This window comes from Microtus oregoni, unplaced genomic scaffold, assembly GCF_018167655.1.
Source record: "Microtus oregoni isolate MIOR12 unplaced genomic scaffold, Mior012 000000F_ref0000247, whole genome shotgun sequence".
NCBI classification, from domain to species: Eukaryota; Metazoa; Chordata; class Mammalia; order Rodentia; family Cricetidae; genus Microtus; species Microtus oregoni.
In genome coordinates, this window is record NW_024543059.1 from 21,010,133 (window position 1) to 21,030,822 (window position 20,690).

Below are 20,690 nucleotides of genomic sequence, written 5' to 3' on the forward strand. Positions count from 1 at the left end.
TTTCTAGAAGGGGGATTGTAGGGCCTTGAGGTAATGCATGGGCATTTTGTTTTGGTATCGCTAGATTCTCCTGTGTTGGTCTGGTATTACCAGTGGATGGTTGATAGTCTCTGTTTGGCAAATTTTGTGGTGTTAACTGTTTTTGTTGTTTGCTGTGTGTGTGTGTTTTGAATCCGGTTGTCTCTATGTCATAGAACTCACTTTGTACACTAGGCTACTCTGGAACTCACTCTGTAGACTAGGCTGTCCTGGAATTCACAGAGATCCGCCCACTTCTGCCTGCTTAGTGCTGGGATTAAAGACCTGTGCCACCACACCTGGAAAACATTTGGATTTTTGCTAGTCTGATAGGCAAGAAAAAGGATCTCATTTTTAGTGAGTGAGGTTGTGTCTTTTAAGATAGATATTAATGTGTTGTTATAGGTCAACTGTCGATACTCATTTTTCTCAATTTTCTACTGAGAACCATCTTTGTTCTTACACAAAAGTGGCAACTTGATTATTTTGTAATTTTTAACTTAGGCTCTGGTTAGAGTGTTTTTATTTTACTTGTACGTGAATTAGGATTTCCATTTCACCATCTCATGCTACCCGTGATGGTCAGTCTTTATTATTTCAATGTGTTAGCTGTAACATGAGCTCATACTCCAAAAAGTAGTAACTGCAGATGAATTTGAGTCATCTAAAGCACTTATTTTTGTTTTTTTCTAAAATTTTAACATTAATATGCCTTTAGAATCTTCTGTTAACTAAACTTACAGTGAAGAAGTATAAACAAGAAAATTAAATACAAGTATCAATACATAGTTGAAGACTAAATGTTAAAATATTGCTTAAATTTTCTTTTATAAACATTAGTTGAGGCCAGGTGGTGGTGGTACATATCTTTAATCCCAGCACTCAGGAGGCTTGTGCAGGCCTCTGTGAGTTCAAGGCCAGCCTTGGTCTACAGAGCTAGGTCCAGGACAGCCCAGGCTGTTACACAGAGAAACCCTGTCTTAAAACAAAAACAACAACAAAAAAGCAAAACAAACAAAACAACAACAACCCCCACCACAAAAACAAACAAAAAATTCAAAACTGTTAGTTGAAAGTTTCTGAGTTCTGTCTTTGACTTCTAATACGCTGGAAGTTTAGCAAGAGGGACTAAGTCAGAGTTTGGTAGTAGGGAGCGTTTTCACTTAAGGAATATAAAACCTATGTCCTTTAGGGAAAGGACCAGGCAAGAGAAGAGGCCCCACAATCAAGATCTCTGGGGTTCAGGTTAACGTAAAGTCCATCATCCAGCACGAGGAAGAGTTCGAAATGCTGCATAAATCTATCCCTGTGGACCCTGAGGAAAAAAAAAAGTGAGTGTCTTTACCGTGTCCCCGCATGGCTGGCTGGACATAGAATGAGGTTAGAGCTGTGTGGTTGGGGATGTTTCCTCACTATGTTGGAAAGGCCCCCTTTTCTCAGCCCCTTGGTTTTGAACCCCTGTAGATACTGCTTAACCTGCCGGGTCAAAGCGGCACATTTCGACGTCGAGTGGGGTGTGGAGGATGATTCTCGTTTGTTGCTTGGGATCTATGAACATGGCTATGGAAATTGGGAGCTAATTAAGACAGACCCAGAGCTAAAACTCACTGATAAAGTAAGTAACTGCCATGCTGGACAGTTCTAGATTTGTTTAATATTTTTATATTGGTGACTTATCTTTAACTGTTTTCAAGAGGGGGGGGTTTCTTTGTCTTTGGGAAGTTACCGTCTTTAGTGGATAATGTTAAAAGGAAAGATGACAACCAGAGGAAATTATATAGGAGAAATCTTAAAATTTTGATATCTTTACAGGCCAAATCTCATTACAGCAAATACCAGGTCAGTTTATTGGGACTGAAGCATTCCTGGGCCTTCCTTCTTGGCCTATTGTTTAACATTCGTTCAGCTCTGTACACAGAGAACAAGTGTCACCTTGGTATTGTTTGTAATGAAATTTAACTTGCATTGTACTTCTCCCACAAAATTGAGCCTCCCACCCTATCTCTTTCAAGTAGCAAGGCTGTACTTAGAGCTCTAAGCAAGGGCAGCTGACTGGATCCACTTCATGTTGTGGTCCTATCAGGGCTTTGTCCTGGCACATTAAACACTGCTCATCCCGTCTGGGTTTAGGAGGGTGACAGCACCCTGTTTAGAAGCACTGAGACCAAATCCATTCTGGCCAGAGAGGTCCAGCTATAGTCAATGAGCAGATCATGTCCTGGCATAGCTCAGTGCTCTCCGGCAATGCTCTAAGAAGCATTTTCAATCTAAAACGAAGCTTTAACCTAGCTCCAGGGATTCCCTGCTCCTGGAAGGAGGAAATCCACGACGGCTGGGATGCTCTAGCAGATGAAGCCACAAGCCCCTCCTACCTGAGTTGTTCTACCCTGTTAACAGCACAGGTAGGAGCCAGTGGGAGAGCTGGATTTCTCCATCCCATTTTGTAAAACGAGAATGGCTCATGAGGGATTTTCAGTGACTGGGAGCCATGGACATGAGAATAGGATCTGAGGCTTTAATCTGTGTTTCGGGTGGTTGGGAGGGAAAGGACTGTGCTGAGTTCTTTGTTGTCCCTGTTTATCCGAATTCACTAACCAGGTTGTGGGTGGTGGCGGGTGCTTCTCTTCCTTTCCTGTTGAAGATTCTACCAGTGGAAACAGATAAAAAGCCTCAGGGGAAGCAGTTGCAGACCCGGGTGGACTACTTGCTGAAGCTGCTCAGGAAGGGTCTGGAGAAGAAGGGCACTGTGACCAGCGGGGAGGAGGTGAGTGGGTGCACTGCCAGCTGACTTTCCCCTAGGGGAGCGTGGGACTGCAGAGCCAAGAAGGAAAAGAGCTGTCCTTTTGGGGACATAGTTTCCATATTTTGGTGTCTGACTGGGCTGCTATGATAGTACAGTTAGATTCCACACTTAATTTCAGAAATTAGACTTAGTTTTGATTATATTTGGCTCACTGAAAAATACCAAGTTGCTAATGGAGTCATTGGAAGTTTCTCTTCTTTATTTCCCTATGGTAAGGAGTCAGGGAAGACAGAATCTAAGATGTTTGTACTTTGTGTGGGCATGTTCCTTAACTTTGTCATGTATATATGTATGTATACAATAAATAGAACTTATGTGAATAAAATGACTGTACTTCCATTTGTCGCACATAGTACCACTATGTAGATAGTATGGTGAGAATATAATTGTGATATATGAAGTTCTAGAGAGGCGCAAGGTACGTCATGCTGTTGGGTTGGGGTGATTTGTAGTTTAAGTATCTTTTTACTTTCTAGACCAAACTAAAGAAGCGGAAGCCTCGAGTAAAGAAGGAAAACAAAGCCCCCAGGCAGAAGGATGAGCATGGGCTTGAGCTGTCGTCTCCTCGACACTCAGACAACCCATCTGAAGAGGGAGAAGTGAAGGTATGGGGCTCTATGAAGTCATGTGATGCATTTGTTTACATACTGAACAGATAAAATATCATAGAATATGTTTATCTTCACCTAACCTGTCAGAGGAATATAGTTGTGTCTTAATAACATCTATTGATGTGAAAAGACACCATGACTAAGGCAACTCATGCAAAAGAAAGCATTTAATTTGGGGCTGGCGTACAGTTTCAGAGGCTTAGTCCATCATAATCATCATCATCATGGCATGGCCATAGGTATAGGCATGGTGCTAGAAAAGTGACTGTGAGCTACATCCTAATACAAAGAGAGAGGAGGGAAAAGGAGAGAGACTGAGCCTGCGCCTGGGCCTTGGCCTGGTATGGGCTTTTGGAACTTCAAAGCCACCCCCAGTGGTACACTTTTTGCAGCAAGGTCACACCTCCTAATCCTTCTGTTCCTATCAGAGGTTCCACTCCTGGTGACGACACATTCAAATACTGTGTTGGCAGTTCTCATTCAAACAATCACATACATAGTGACTCATGTTAAATAAGCAACCACAAATTCCTACGTAACAGAAGTAAGTGATACAAACCATGATACGTGGCAGTTAGTAATTGCTTTCATTTTCTAGAAGGAAAGAGATTGGTAGAGACTGGTTAATCAGGGGACTTAAGACTTTGCAGAGTGCGTTTCAGTTAATTGGAGATTCTCTCGATTGGGCTTAGCCATTAGCTTGCCAGTTTGTAATGTAGTCTGAAGAAAGTGGAATTACAGTGTTGTTCAGTGAGTGACAATTCTGTGAAGTTTTATTCTCTAGTTCTGAATGTAATTCTTTGATGATGGCTCCAGGAGGGCTCCCAGTGGATATAGGGACTAACATAGCTTTGAATGCATGTTTTCAAGTTCAGGTACAATTATCCTCGTCAGTCACCAGCTGAAGAGGGCCCGTGTAATGTTGGTCCCCATTTTCTTCTCTTTGTGAAGTGGGGACAATAATGCTGTTGTTTTAGGGGAGGGGTGTTGCTAAGGACGTAACTCGGCCTCATACACACCTGGCAAATGCTTTTCTCTTCAGCTAAACACCATTCATTCAGTGCCGTAAAGACTAGCTTTGAGGGCTGGAGAGATGGCTCAGTGGTTAAGAGCATTAGCTGTTCTTCCAGAGGTCGTGAGTTCAATTTCTAGCAACCACATGGTGGCTCACAACCATCTGTAATGAGATCTGGCGCCTTCTTCTGGCATGTGGGCATACATGGAGGCAGAATGTTGTATACATAATAAATAAATAAATCTTTAAAAAAAAAAAAGACTAGCTTTGAGAATTAGGTCAGAAGATGTAACGCTGTCTGCCTATACAAGTCTAGTGGATTCAGGCTTCTGCAAGTGAGTGCGGGTAGGCTCTGGTTGAAGAAAATGATCTATTTTCAGTGCAGTGATGTGCCACTGAGCAGTGCTGCTTCCTCTAGAAACAAACTAAGAAGCAGAAAATTGAAAAAGTTCATGGCTTTCTGTTTCCTAGGATGATGGCTTAGAAAAAAGTCCAATGAAAAAAAAGCAGAAGAAGAAAGAGAACAAGGAGAACAAAGAGAAACCAGTGAGTTCTCGGAAGGACAGGGAAGGAGACAAAGAAAGAAAGAAGTCCAAGGACAAGAAAGAGAAGGTATCCAACACACTCGTATTGGAAATTCTATTTAGGTTTTAAATAACATGAGGTACAAGCCCTGATATGATATGAGTTACAAGTCTTTGAGTATATCCAGCAAGGAAGGTTGGGGCTGTGCAAGTAATACCTTCACCCTCCTTACAGGAAAGCAAGAGGTATTATACAGACTTGCTTTTCTAATGTAGAAGGCCTTTGTTTGATTTGTCATTGCCTATTTGGGGAGGGGTATTTGGAATGAGACAGGACAAGTGAGAATATGAGGTACAGGTTCTTAGATTATAATGCCAGAAGAATACAATCTACACACAATCAAGATGATTTGAAAAGTTAAAGATTCAAACCAAATACCACATGTCATCAACAGCCACTAGAGTAGACTTGGCTTAAAAGCCTTCATGTTGGGAGATTTGTGAAGTTCTTTATAGACTATAGAATTGATAAACTTGTTGAAATGTAGAGATGTTTGTAATCAGCTATTATCCAATGCTCCAAGCAAGTCACAGCTATAATTCTGCCATCTATTAAAGACTTTTATTTTTTTAGTTTTAATTTTTTTTTAAGTCAACTTTTTTTTATTGAGAAAAGGAGAAAAAAAAAACAAACAAGTTTCCACCTCCTCCCAGCCTCCCATTTCCCTCCCCCTCCTCCCACCCTACGCCCCCTCCTCCCACCCTTCTCCCCCTCCCCCCACTCCTTTCCCCCTCCCTCTCCAGTCCAAAGAGCAGTCAGGGTTTTCTGCCCTGTGGTAAGACCTAGGACCTCCCCCCTCCGTCCATATCTAGGAAGGTGAACATCCAAACTGGCTAAATTTGATGTGTATGGATGTTTTGCTTGCTTGTATGTCTGTGTACCACATGTGTGCCTGGTGCCTGAAGAAGTCAAAAGAAGGCATTGGATCCTCTGGAACTGTAGTTACAAGTGGTTGTGAGCTGCCATGGGGGTCTAGGACTGGAACTCAGGTCCTCAAGAAGAGCAGCCAGTGTTTGTAATCCAGGGGTCACATCTCCAGCCCTTGACATCTTAACTTTTTGGGACTTCCTTAAATTTCCCCTCAGAATATGAGTATAAATATAAAAATACTGGCTGTGTAGTGGTGGCCAGTTTAATCCCAGCACTCTGTGTAGTAATAGGGGCGGCGGGGCTGCGTTCCCAGCACCCCGGCCGCCTGCTCGGCTAGCTTATGCCCGAAATAACAACACACAAACTGTATTCATTTAATCACTGCTTGGCCCATTTCTATCTAGCCTCTTCTAGGCTAATTCTCACATATTAATTTAGCCCATTTCTAATCATCTGTGCAGCGCCCCTAGGTGCGCTTACCGGGAAGATTCTAGCCTAAGTCCATCCTGGGTCGGAGCTGGGAGCTGGGAGCATGGCGTCTCTCTGAGGCATCTGCCCGAGAGGAGAGCTGTGGAGTCTGAGCTCACTTCCTCTTCCTCCCAGCGTTCTGTTCTGTTTACTCCTCCCACCTATCTTCTAACCAATGAGGGCCAAGCAGTTTCTTTTTATTTAACCAATGACCTTCCTCCATCAACTCTGGAGGCAGAGACGGAGCGGATCTTTGTGAGGACAGCCAGGGCAACACACAGAGAAACCTGGTCTCGAAAAAAACAAGCCACAACAACTATATTGCCCAGCTCAGACCATTGGGTAACCTCTTCTCTCCACACAGTAGTATATTACAAACTACCTTACCACTGAAGAACAGGTGTTAAGGTTGTTTTAAATAAGGTAAATTCTATTTGACGCTAATGTAATGGAAGCCATTTAAGTTTCATACTAAAATTACTTTGCAGTTTTTAATGTTAGATATTATACAACGGATGCTGGTTCTGGTTCAGTGGTTGAGACCTGGGTTTAGTTACCAGTCCTCATAACCATTTGTCCTTCAGTTCCTGGGGATCTGTTGTCCTATTTTGGCCTTTGTGCACATTGCACACATGTAGTACACATGAATTCAGAAAGTCTTTGGAATAGAGAGAATCTATACTGTGATTCTTTTGCATCTGTCTCAGAATAGTGACTTATTCTGTTTTTTTGGCTTGTTTTGTTGTTGATTGTTTTCTTTTTGAGACAGGGTTTGACTACATAACTCGGGCTGTTCTGGAACTCACAGAGATCCTCCTGCCTTTTATTTCTCTGTCCAGATTAAAGGCGTATGCTACCACTTGGCAGATTCACATTGTTTCATGTTTAGTTTAAGTAGCTTTTCTCCCCTAGTGTAATGCATTTTGCATCTTATGAACACATTACAAGCACTGCAGACACTTCCCCTTTTCTCTTCTCATAGCCACTGCTATAAAGCTGATGCGACACCACACTTCCCGGATCTCAAACTATTTACTTATGTATTTAGTCAGTTGGTTAGTTTTTCGAGACAGGGTTTTTCTGTGTCATTTTGACTGTCCTGGAACTCACCCTGTAGACCTGACTGGTCTTGAACTCACTAATTTTTATTTTAAGAATATTTATGTTTATGCGTGCATGTATGTATGTCAACCACAAGCAGGCAGGAGCTACAGAGGTCTCAGATCCCTGGAACTGGAATTACAGACGTTTGTGAGCCTCCATGTAGGTGCTGGGAACCAAACCAGAATCCTGTAAGAGCAAGCATTCTAACTGCTGAGCTATTTCTCCAGGGACCCCATGTGCTTTATAAACAAAAACAAAAACCTTGTATTTTATCTATATCATATAATTAGATACAGTGTATTCTAAATATTTTATGTTTTTTAAAATTTCCTGGGGCTGGAGAGATGGCTCAGAGGTTAAGAGCATTGCCTGCTCTTCCAAAGGTCCTGAGTTCAATTCGCAGCAACCACATGGTGGCTCACAACCATCTATAATGGCGTCTCGTGCCCTCTTCTGGCCTGCAGGCATACACACAGACAGAATGTTGTATACATAATAAATAAATTAAAAAAAAAAATTCCTAATTTTGGTTTCCATGCCTATTCTTGACTTTCAGCCTTGCATGGTTATGCAGTTGATACAGATTCCTAGATCGAAGATTAGCTGTTAGTAAAAGCTGCAGCATGATACTCTGGGGGAGTTCTCTGTCGATTCTTAGTCCCTTCATGACATTCTTGTAAATTATATTGATAAACTTGTAGCTGTAATTTAGTTCCTTTAGAGACAGAAATGGGGAGAATTATAAGTCAGCTATTAATCTTGTAGGTTTGTGTAAGTTGAGGTCTTCTTATTTACTTGCTCTAGCAATGCACCATAGGTGAGAAGTTCGAATTATAGGGCTGGAGAAATCCTTAGTGGTTAAGAGCTTTTTGCTCTTGCAGATGGCCAGGTTCAGTTCTCTGCACCCACACAATAGTTCACAATGTCTTTGTAACTCAAGTTCCTGGGTAACTCAAGTACCCTCTTATGGCCTCTGCAGATTTATTCACAAGTGTGGTATATATAAACTCATGCACACCCATACATACCTATATTCATAGGAACACCACCTCCACCACCAAATAAAACAAAGCCAAATAAAAAGTCTACCCAGATTTCAAGATTATATAAATGACAAGGTCTCTTTGTAACTCTTTTGAAAGGTTAAAGGTGGTGATGCCAAGTCTTCGTGTAAATCAAAGCGATCTCAGGGTCCTGTCCACATTACAGCAGGAAGTGAACCTATTCCCATTGGGGAGGATGAAGATGATGATCTGGACCAGGAAACCTTCAGCATTGTAAGTTGTGAAATAGAGGGGGCTGATGCTTGGGCCCAGTGCTGTGCTCTGCCCTCCACAGGTGCATCCACAGATGTGGAACATTGTGTAAACTTGTGTATTGCTTATTGTGTTTGCATACTGTATTTTGAACCAGAATAGTAGGATATCTTATATTCTTGTTTTTACGAGTATATGTGGACCCACATGAGTTTATATGTTCCACACCTGTACAGGAACCTGCAGAATTTAGAGGGGTTCTCAAAGGCATTTGGGAAATAGAAGTGTGCTGAATTGGAAGCAGAGCATTTAGAGATCCCATCTCGAAGAAGAATTTGCCTATTCTTCTCTGGTTTGCTGTTTATAGAGAAACTAGTATCAGTGACGAAGTTGAACAATATTAGGGTAGATGATAACTCTCTGGATCATGCTGGTACTCTTATGATAAGGTAGAGAGGAGAAAGTGGCTACTGTGGAGGTCTAGTAAGAAGGGAATCTGACCTAGTCTGGAAGGTCTAAGAATTGATGTTTGATTTGGGCTCCGAAAGAAGAGTAGAAGATAAGAGGGAGAAGTGGGGGGGGGGGGCGCATATATGCCAGGGTGGCAGGAGCATGTATGGTGGCTGCTGTGGCTAGAGTGGCGGGTTGAGACTGCCAGCTGGCGAGGAGAAGGCCTTGGCTAACATTTGGAGGGATGAAGTTCTGGACCATACCTGCTTCCATGCCATGGAGCTGAGAACTGACCCGGGACATGCAGTTGTGTCCTCAGGGAAGGACTCTGTTATGTGCTCACCAACTCTGTTCTTTGCGACACAGCTCACTTCTGCACCTCCTTTGGTCTAAAGGAGAAGCTGTCTTCATTGAAATGTGAAAATACTGTCCTAGGCTGACAGAAGAGGGATTGACCCAGTTATGTGAGGTCTTTTGACCTTTCTGTGTGTACACTAAAACATCCTAGCATATGCATAGTTTTTCTTTGTAGTTAAGTCAGTTTTCTTAATTCTTTAATTTCTTTTATTTTCTGTGAGCATTATGTTTTATATGAAGTTCACTTAGGTACTAGAAAGATATCAATAAATGAATGAATTGAATAAATGAACAAATTCATCATTTTCCTGTTCTTCCTTAGTCTGTTGCATATAAACAAACTAATGTCTGATGCTTCTGTGGTACTGGTTTTCCTTTTCTGTGAAATTGGCTTTTGAACCAAGGGTCTGTGGCTAAGTATGTTGGCATGTTTGTAACTGTACTGCTGTGGAAGCAGAGGCAGGAAGAGTACAAACCCAAGACCAATTTTGGCTACATAGCATGTTCAGGCTAGCTGGAGCTACATGGTAATCTATGTTTTCTGCAGAATCACTTATGCTTTTTTGTTATTTTTACAGTCATTTGTAAGTATTTCCCAATTTGTAGTGTCTTTTTTTATTACATCTTAAAAATTGAAGTTAAACACTGAAATATGCCCACGAGTTTCTAGCTGAGGAAATGACCTGAGTATCGTGGTTTTGTTTTTGCTTTTTCATTATGATGATCATGGTTTTCAGGTTAAGCCTATAATACCGTTTTACATCTGATCTTCTTAGTGGCCACAGCCCTCTTGCAGATGAGGAAACAACATTCAGAGAGGCTAAGTCAGGTATCAAAGGTCCTCACGTAATCCCAAATATGGTGACGGCACTTGTTCCTCAGAGTTTCTACGAATCTGCACTTGTCCCATTTCACTGGTGTTACCCACTCCTATAGTGACATGTAGCATGACGGCGGGGTGTGTGTTCTTCAATCTCGAGTGTGTGGACATGATAATGAACTCTTTCTTGCAATGGTTCATTTACTCTGTTGGCCTCTTCCAGTGTAAAGAGAGGATGAGGCCTGTGAAGAAGGCACTGAAGCAGTTGGACAAACCTGACAAGGGACTCAATGTGCAAGAACAGCTGGAGCACACCAGGAACTGCCTGCTGAAGATTGGAGACCGCATAGCCGAGTGCCTTAAAGCTTATTCAGACCAGGAGCACATCAAACTGTGGAGGAGGTAACCCACCCTGGCCTTGAATCTCCCCAGTTTCATTTGACAATATGTGGGTGTGCTCTGTTTTTTTGTTTTTTTTTAAATAGGCAGCATAGTCACCCAATAAAGCTTTTGGCAACAAAATTTAACTGTTGACAGCATAACTGTAGGCTTCAACTTCTTTTTCATGAAGTAAGCCATTTTGTCATTTTCTCAAGACCAGCCTTCTGATGTGGCAAGATTGTGCCATTAATTTAATTTATAAGAGGAAGAAGAAGATGACGGTGATGATGATGATAATCATCGTCTTTCTGGATTATTCTCAGAATATTTGCTTTAAACTCATAAGACATAGGAACTAGAATAATGCTTTACTCATTTCAGGTTAGTAGTTATATATTATTATATCTATTTTAAAAAATTGGTTGATTCCATACTGTCTTAGTTACTGTTTCTATTACTGTGATACAACACCATGACCACAGGTAACCTGAGGAGGAGTTTATTTCAGCTTATGGCTCTCAGGTCACATTGCATTGCTGAGGGAAGTCAGAGCAGAATCCTGGAGACCTGAGCTGAAGCAGAGCCAATGGAGGAGTACTGCTTACTGGCTTGCTCCTCATGGCTTGCTCAACCTGCTTTCTTATAGAACCCAGGACCACTGGCCCAGGAGTGGCACTTCTTACAGTGGGCTGGGCCCTCTCATATGTCAATCATCTATCAAGAAAATGGATGGGGGCTGGAGAGATCGCTCGTTGCCTAAGAGAATTGACTATTTCCAGAGGACCCGGGTTTAATTCCCTGCACCCACATTGTAGCTCACAGCTGTCTGTAATTCCAGTTCCAGGCTGCCTGACACCCTCACATAGATGCACGTGCAGGCAAAAACACCAGTGCCCATAAAACAAGAATAAATAAATAAATGATTTAAAAAACATGTGATAGGCTTGCCCATAGGCAATCAATCTGGTGAGGACCTTTTCTCAACTGATGTTCTCCTTTCCATAGCTGACATAAAAACTAGCCAGTAGAGGTAATAACACATGAAGTGAAAGAAAAGTTAAAAGCACATGAACGTAGATTCTCCATTTTCATCTGCTTTAGTTAAAAAACTCCTAGTATGGGGAGGGAAATGGAAGGAGGTGGAAATTTTTAAGTTAAAAAACTCCTAGTAGTACTTTAGATTAAGACATTATATATATATATATATATATATATATGTATGTATATTTTATATGTATTAATTTATAAACAAGTTACGTGGCCCTTATCAGAGATGCTTAGAATCAGAAATATTTTAGATTTTGAACTACTTATAAACATAATTAATGACATGTCTTGGGAGTGGAAATCAAATCTTATACAAAATCACTTTTATTTCATATACAGTTAATCTACAGAGCCTACAGGTATGCTTTTACAATGCATTTTGACTGTGACCCATCATATAAGGTTAAGAGTGTAACTTACTTCTTGAGACATCAGTCTTGGGATTTTCAAAATAGGGACACTCAATGTGTATTCTGTTTAGATATTTTGAAAAGATGACAACTCTCTAAAGCAACAGTAACAATAGTCAAGATAGCTGCACGGTTTTGTAATTGAGCTACTCAGGATGATGAAACAGGAGGGTCAAATATCAAGACCTTCATGGGCTATAGATTGAGTTCAGGGCCAGACTGGCCAACCTAGTGAGACTCTGTCTTAATAAAAAGGAAAAAGGAAGCTAGGCAATAGTGGTCCACGCCTTTAATCCCAGCACTCGGGAGGCAGAGGCAGGTGGATCTCTGTGAGTTCGAGGATAGTCTGGTCTACAGAGTGAGTTCCAGGACAGCCAGGACACAGAGAATCCCTGTCTCAAACTCCCCCTCCCCCGCCAGATAGATAGATAGATAGATAGATAGATAGATAGATGGATGGATAGATAAAACAGGAAAAAAATGGGGGGACGGGACTGGGGATATAGCTTTGTGACTGAATAAGGGCCTAGCATGTCCAAAGCCCTGGCTTCAGGTCCCAGTATTAGAGGGAATTTTGAAAGGCTAATGTTTATTTCCATAAACTGTATTTACTTTGAGTCCATGTACTTTATGGTTAATGTATCTTTGTGGTCTACTTTAGTAGATCAGTTTTGAAGTGAAAAGTAGGTTTTCAGACCTCAGTCATGATGCTAATGATAGCATGCCACACACCCCTGACATACAAGACAGAGTTTTTGAAAAATAATTTCTTTCCTCTTAAAACGGTTTACATTTTTTCCCTTTATGGAGCATAATCTGGCTTTGGTCTCACCAGGGCAGAGGATAGCAGACGGTCATCTTAGGCTGCCTCCTGTGCATTTGGGTTTGTTGCCATTTAAATGCCCATCACCAGCAGTAGTTCATTGAAAAGTCCTTGGGTGTTTAAAGTTCAAAGGCAACATATGCTATGACTTCCATAGAAACTATCCATCCAAAAGGTATGGAAACAGTTTTAGAAGTTGTGTAAGAAAATACCTTACAGGGCTGGAAAGATGGCTCATCAGTAAGCGTACATACTCTTCTTCCAGAGGACCCTGCAACCACATAGCGGTCCACAGTCATTAATAACTCCAGACCCTCTTTTAGCCTCCTCAGCCTCCAGGCATGCACATAGTACACAGAGACACACTCAGACCAAACACCCATAAACATAAAATCATAAATAGAAATTAAAAATCAAAAAAGAATGCCTGCAGAAGGGTGGTCAGGGAGGCTGTCTACCTTGAACTGTGACTGTAGACAAGCTAAGTGGAAACTCTTAATGAGCATAGTCAGAGCTTCAGCAGAGGCGTAAGTGGACAGCTAGGACATTGGGTGTGTTTAGGGCTCGGTTGGAATGTGCTCAGAAGATTGTTGTTCTTGATAAGAGGCCCCAGTGAGCTAAGTGGCTCTCTGTCTGACACTACGTTTCCTAGTCAGCGTCCTAACAGTGCAGCCATAGGGAAAGTGAGAAGAAACGTCGTTTCTGATTTGCTGCTACTTCCCGGATCTCTCTGTATAAAGCCCATTTTTGTGCCATTCCTGTGCTATATACAACAGTGCCATGCTAGGACAAGGAGTTCCTGAGAGCTTGAAGGAAAAGAGATGACAGGCCTTAGTAGTGACAGCTGGGCAGAAAGCGTGACAGTGGCGCAGGTTACTAGTTGGTTGTTGGTTCCAGTGTGGGAGATGGTGGCAGAGATATAGTGTGTGGCAGTGTCCTGTGTGTGGGCCAGGTAAAGGAAAGCTTACAGAACTAGAGTTGCAGATGCTACTGTACGTTTGGAGTTCCTAATACTGTTGACAAATCCCCATCTTAAGACTCAGTGTCAAACTCTTTTTTTTTAAATATTTATTTATTATGTATACAATATTTAATCTGTGTGTGTTTGCAGACCAGAAGAGGACAGCAGACCTCGTTACAGATGGTTGTGAGCCACCATGTGGTTGCCGGGAATTGAACTCATGACCTTTGGAAGAGCAGGCAATGCTCTTAACCACTGAGCCATCTCTCCAGCCCCCTCAGTGTCAAACTCTTGACAGAATCACATAATGATATATTACTGATATATAAACAATATGTTATATATATGATATACATATATATATATACATATATACAACATAATGATATATAAACAAAGCAAAGACTTTTTGTTTTGTTTTATTTATTTTGAGATAGAGTGTCATTTACCCAGGTTAGTCTCAAACTCACTCTGTAGTTGAGGATCTGAAGGTCACCGGAAAAACCTCCCTTGTGCTGGGATCACAGTGTGAGCTTGTACACCCAGCTTAGTGCAGGGCCCTGGAGAACAGTTCCTAGTAAAATTCAGTACTGGGGCAGTGGTGCACAACTTTACTCCCAGCACTCAGGAGGCAGAGGAAGGCCAGCCTGGTCTACAGAGTGAGTTCCAGGACAGCCAGGGCTCCACAGAAAAAAATCCTGTCTTGAAGAAACAAAACAACAACAAAATCACTTTTTAAATTGTATAATTTACTAGTACAATTTTTCTTTTAGGAACCTATGGATTTTTGTTTCCAAGTTTACAGAATTTGATGCACGAAAACTACATAAGTTATATAAGATGGCTCATAAGAAAAGATCTCAAGAAGAGGAGGTAAAATACGAATCTAGTCCTAATTTATATAAGTGTATAAAGATAATTGCACATAAAATTCCCTTAGTTTTTGCTTTTCCCTGGGCTGGTAGTGAAAAATCTAAAGGATTGTTGATAGTAGATAGTCCACTGGCACTTTGCCTGTGTTTTACGTGGTTTCAGTACAGCCCAAACAGGTCACAGAGTGTGTTGTCTGTGATCCAAATATAATTTCATGCAATGCGATTTTTCATTTTACTAGCTGTTCTTAAAATTCTCCATGAGTTGCCAGACAGTAAGACTGTTATTTATTAGGTATAATAGCCAGTACATTAGAGCCAAGTAGTGTTTTAAAGTCCTGACATGAATTTCTTACCCTGTTATCTCATGACCTGGAGCACTTATTTTCTAGACCCTCTCTTCTTCATTTATTTGTGTAGTTTGTAATGTGGCTAGTCCTAAGTCCCAGGATCCTAGGCGGGATCTATTCCTATTCTTAAACGGTCACATATGTGGCATCCATCCAGTTTCTTACATAGAAGAATCCAAATTGCTTACTTAAAGGAGTAGACACTTGCAGTGCCCAGAGATTGTTGCTCTTTTATTTGAGTGGGGAGATGGGCATAAAGGTGACTTGGCTTCTGCTGTAGAGTTAGTTCTCGTGCAGACAGGCCCTCCTATAGGTCTACTAATTAGCCACGTGCTCCATATCCAGATCAGACACTGAGGAGCAATTGTGAAAATTGTTCCACTTTTACTAGTGTGTAAGGTTCATGAACACTACTGCTATTTCCGAATTGTCTGTAGTCATGCCAGGAACAGCATGGGCACTTAGAAGAATTTCTAATGTGAACTTAATGCATTATTGACCTGGGAATTATACCCTCTAATAGTTCATAATGTAATGCTATTTTGAAGAATATAATGTAGTGGTAATAGTATTAATATAGTAATTGTGTACTAGTGAAATTCTAATCATAATAAAATTTTATATTTATATATTTATTTATTTTTGTATGTGTGTGTGTGTGAGAGAGAGAGAGACAGAGAGAGAGAAAGCAAGAGAGAGCACAAGTACAGGAGTGCAAGAGCCAGCTCTTACCCCGTGACGTTCAAGAACAACCTGCAGGAGTCTGTGGTTTCCTATCATTCCATAATGTGTATCTCAGGAATCGAACTCAGATTGTTAGGCTTAGTGATGAGTGCCTTTACCCATTGAGCTATCTCACTGGCCCCTAGTCATCATAGAAATCTGTGAAAGACTCCTGAGAATAATAAAATAGTTGGGAAGTTGAGTTGAGGATCTACTCATAGTGGTGGAGGACTCCACAGAAGCTCATGAAGCTGAGTGACAAATGGATCAATATCCAAGTGTGGGGAGTGAGTTATTGTCTTCCTATAGGATAGCTGTCTTGGTTTAGGGTTGCCAGTGCTGTGATGAAGCACCATGCACAAAACAATCTTGGGGAGGAGAGGGGTTATTTGGCTTATTTTTCATCATCATTGTTCATTATCAAAGGAAATCAGGACAGGAGCTGATGCAGAGGCCATGGAGGGGTGCTGCTTACTGGCTTGCTCAGCCTGTTTTCTTATAGAACTCAGAACTACCAGCTCAAGGACAGACCCACTCACCGTGGGCAGGGGCCTTTCCACATTTATGATTAATTAAGAAAATGTCCTACAGGCTTGTCTTGTGGAGGCTTTTATCTATTGAGTTTCCTCTCAGAAGACTTTAGCTTATGTCAAGCTGACATAAAATAAACCAGCACGATAATTCTTCAAAATTTGTCAAATAATAGATCATGCTTCTACATCTAAGTGTTTAAGTTAAGGGAATAATCAAAGGTTTAAACATGTTTATAATGGGAATGACTGTAGTCCAATAGTAGTGGGAGGATTATGGTCATGTATTCTTACTGAAGAGTACAGTCAAGCAGTAAATGAAATATGGTAGTATTTAACATCACATAGGGGAAGATATTTTCATAATGTGCTAAATGAACAAAGAACAGAACAAATTAATATTTGTTTTCTGTTCTTTATAGACAAAAAGCCTTAGATATGGACCAAGTTATTTAATAGTCATTTTCCTCATGATTAGCTTTTAAACCACTTTACACTTGACAACTTATTTTGAGAATTTTACTTGGGTGAAGGAATGGTATAGCTGGAGGGTCAGGTGTCTGGCTTGAGGACTTTAGTGTACTGTCTCTTTCCATTTGATAGCTGACAGTTCTTAACTCTAGTAAGCCTTGAGAGCTTAGCAGTCATGGCTTTTTGTAGCCAAGAAAGTCCTCTGACAGTGCCAACTTCCTGGCCACTTGAACACCTGGCAAGTTTTTTTTTCTTTTTTTACACGGGGGGCTTGTTAGCGGAGGTTGGTTTTCTGTGGTAATCTAACAGCCGGGCAGCCCCCTGTCAGGCTGTTGGAGCTGTGGAGCTCAGCAGAGTTTGCAAGCAGTTTTGGTAAGACGTCACTAAATGACAGCTCAGAAGAGAGGAATAAGATGGAACTGTTTAGGAGGGCATCTTTATTCTGCTCTCAGGAGCTAAGCCGGGGTCCTAAGCTTTTCTTTTTTTTTTTTTTTTCTTTTTTCTTTTTTTACTCTGCCAGGAACAAAAGAAAAAAGATGATACGCTTGGTGGTAAGAAACCATTTCGACCAGAGGCCTCTGGTTCCAGCCGGGACTCTCTGATGTCTCAGTCCCATACCTCACACAACCTTCATCCTCAGAAGCCTCATTTGCCTGCCTCCCATGGCCCACAGATGCATGGACATCCAAGAGATAACTACAGTCACCCCAACAAGAGACACTTTAGTAATGCAGGTAGGCCATTAGATAACTTTTAAAGAGAGGTGTCCAAACCCCCAATCATTTCATTTACAAGGACCTTTGTGCTTTCCCCAAGACCTTCTTGTCTCTTCTTGGTTTTTATAAAATACGAAGTAAAGATCTAGAAGATTAAGGGTCAGCTCTAAGTTAAGGGGATCACAGGTACTTTAAAGGGTAATGGGTGGGGCTGGAGAGATGGCTCGGAGGTTAAGAGCACTGATTGCTCTTCCAGAGTTCCTGAGTTAAATTCCCAGCAACCACAAGGTGGCTCACAACCTTCTGTAATGAGGGCTGGTACCCTCTGCTGGCCTGCAGGCAATACAGGCAGAACACTGTATATATAATAAATAAATAAATAAATAAATAAATAAGCCTTTTTAAGAATAAAGGTAATGGGCAGACTTATAGAAAAACTTATATTCTATGTACAAGAATGATCACTAATTAAGAAAATGTCCTACAGGCTTGCATAGGTGTATAAGGTGGGCATTTAAACTGCTAATATTGAGTTGGTGACAAAGAGATAACCAGATAGAAAAAATAAGCAGTGGACAGTGAAGAAGCAACCTTTATTAATGAGAGAATATTCACAAACTGTACATCTGATAAAGGGCTAGTATGTAAAAATAGAAGGGCTGGTTAAGAAATGGGGGACGGATGGATCTAAATAGACATTTCTCAAAAGATGGTGATGAACTCCGAGGTGCCCTAAATTAATGTATAGGCCAGACAGGGAGGGCCTTGATAGAAGAAGATGATTAAGTCAGTCGAGGGGACTGCACCCATTCTGTGCTGAGTACTGAAGATTACCCATGGGGCCACACTGCATTTCGCTTTGGAATCAACCAGACCATGATGTATCAGAGACTTTGTTTATGGACTAATGTATACAAGATGCTGCCATCTGTATTGACCTGAGTCTTTTTCAGTAAACAACATAGGTTTGTTTAAAAAAATACGATTTAATGTCCTCAGATTTCACTATAAGTAGCCTTAGGTCCAGTGGACATTTTCCCAGCTGCTAGAGTCATGCTACTGGTGGCTCAGGGACTTTAACCTGTTACCTGTCCTTTGACCCTTAGATAGGCATCCGAACCTCAATAAGTCCTTTATTTCAGAGACCTGTTAGTCTCAGGTTTGTCTTAATAAAGGTGTATAAATGGCCAACAGGTATATAGAAAAACACCCAGCATTATGAGCCACACTCTTATCAAAGAAACACAGTGTGGGTAAGGATGTTGAGAAAAAGGCAGCCTTTATCACAGCCACTATAGAAAACGCAAGTAAGGTTCTCAATAGCACTAAATATAGAACTCTCATATAACCTACAACTTAAGTGTATCAAAGGTATCAGATCTCACGATTTATTAATGCCAAATACTTTTTCACAAGAGTAGCACATGGAATCAGCTTAAGTGTCCATCAGTAGTGAGTGGAAAAAGAAAATGTGGCACATGTACCCCAAGGAATATTAGTTACCTGCCGCTCGTGACACAAAATCATGTGTTAACTCAGTTAGCCATTGCATACATATTATACAATTAACATGTATTTTAAGACATATACAAAATAAGTATATAATTTTTATTTGTTAATTTAAAAAACTTGAAATTTAATTTTTTGAAACAAACCTCATAAAAGAAGAAGGAAAGTAGATTGTATTAAATTTTGGAGATTTGTTTAGAAAAAAGGAGAAATGGCTAGGCAAGGTGGCACACCTCTTCCATCCCAGCACTTGAGGGACAGACAGGTAGATCTCTGAGTTGAGGCCAGCCTGGTCTACAAAGTGTGTTCCAGGACAGCCGGAAATGCATAATAGAGAGACCCTGTCTCCAAACAAGCAAAACAAAAGAAAAACATAGAAATCAAACTCAAGATGACTGGTGGAATCTGTAACCCCAGAACTAGAGAGACTGAAGCAGGAGAATCCTGAGTGGATTTCCTCAAGCCTGCTGGTGGCAGAGTCAGACAGATATCTGTGTCTTGAAACCACCCCCCAAAGAAAAAAAGTTTTCCTCTAAACCTCAATACAACTATGTAGTTTTTTTGTTTTGTTTTGTTTTTAAAGATATAGATTAAGGATTAGGAAATTCATACAGAAAAGTAACACTACCCATATGGCAAAATGACCACGCTTGCCATTCAGGAAGTGTTAAGGCAGAGATTTAACAAAGTTTTTCACTCATTCCAATCAGCAATAATTAAAATGAAAAATGCACACTCGTTATTAAGGATAGGAAATGATCTAGTCTTTTTTAGAAAATATTTTGAAGTGAACAAATATATTGACCCTTGGCCACAGTTCTTTCTTGTGTGGATATTGTTCCGTAGAATGAGGACATAGTTGGTAGGGTGCTATTGAAGACGAACTTGAATGTCCACCAATTAGGAGAATGGTAGAGTGAGTGTTAGGACATCTGTACCCAAAACCATCCACCTTACAGAGTATTGGCTAGACCAGCATTGTGCACTTGCTGGTAACATCAGCACTTGGGAGGCCAAGGCAGGAGCACTGACTGCTCTTCCAGAGGACCTCATTCAATTCCCAGCACCCACATGGTGTCTCACAACCTTATCTGCAACTTCAATTCTAAAGAATCTGATTCCCTCTTCTGGCCTCTGTAGGTACTGCATACATGTGTTGCATATCCACAGATATCCATCCTGGCAAAAAACACTCATAGATGTAAAAGAAAAATAAATAAAATTGATAAAAAGAGAAGTCAATGAAGGAAATAATAAGAAGCAAACAGTAATCATGTTATGTTTTTATACTAATCTCGAAAAACCAAAAAAAAAAAAAAAAAAAAAAAAGAAAACCCATGTCTGTATCTTTAAATTTACTGAGGTGAAATTCATACAGCAAACAGGTAAGCATTTGTAGGTGAACCATCCAGTGGTATTTGTACATTCAAAGTTCTGCACAATAGTTCTGCCCCTTCCTACCTAAATTTCTCTATCACTCAAATGGAAATTCTCTTCCTGTTCTTCATCCTCTCTATCTTTCTAACTATCTGTATTGTGC

At 40.8% G+C, this 20,690-nt stretch overlaps 1 protein-coding gene across 4 annotated transcripts in view; it reads left to right on the forward strand.

The window, feature by feature from the left end:
* Chd2 (chromodomain helicase DNA binding protein 2) overlaps window positions 1-20,690 on the forward strand; it is a 112,592-nt gene that overhangs the window by 81,377 nt on the left and 10,525 nt on the right. For 3 of the 4 annotated variants that reach the window (XM_041659040.1, XM_041658976.1, XM_041659130.1), the window contains 9 exons: window positions 1,211-1,349; window positions 1,483-1,633; window positions 2,660-2,782; window positions 3,298-3,426; window positions 4,919-5,059; window positions 8,617-8,751; window positions 10,581-10,759; window positions 14,753-14,852; window positions 17,446-17,659. In XM_041659040.1, the coding sequence (XP_041514974.1) occupies window positions 1,211-1,349; window positions 1,483-1,633; window positions 2,660-2,782; window positions 3,298-3,426; window positions 4,919-5,059; window positions 8,617-8,751; window positions 10,581-10,759; window positions 14,753-14,852; window positions 17,446-17,659 (1,311 nt within the window). The remainder of the gene's footprint in view (window positions 1-1,210; window positions 1,350-1,482; window positions 1,634-2,659; window positions 2,783-3,297; window positions 3,427-4,918; window positions 5,060-8,616; window positions 8,752-10,580; window positions 10,760-14,752; window positions 14,853-17,445; window positions 17,660-20,690) is intronic. The other variant, XM_041659220.1, reaches the window with a different exon arrangement.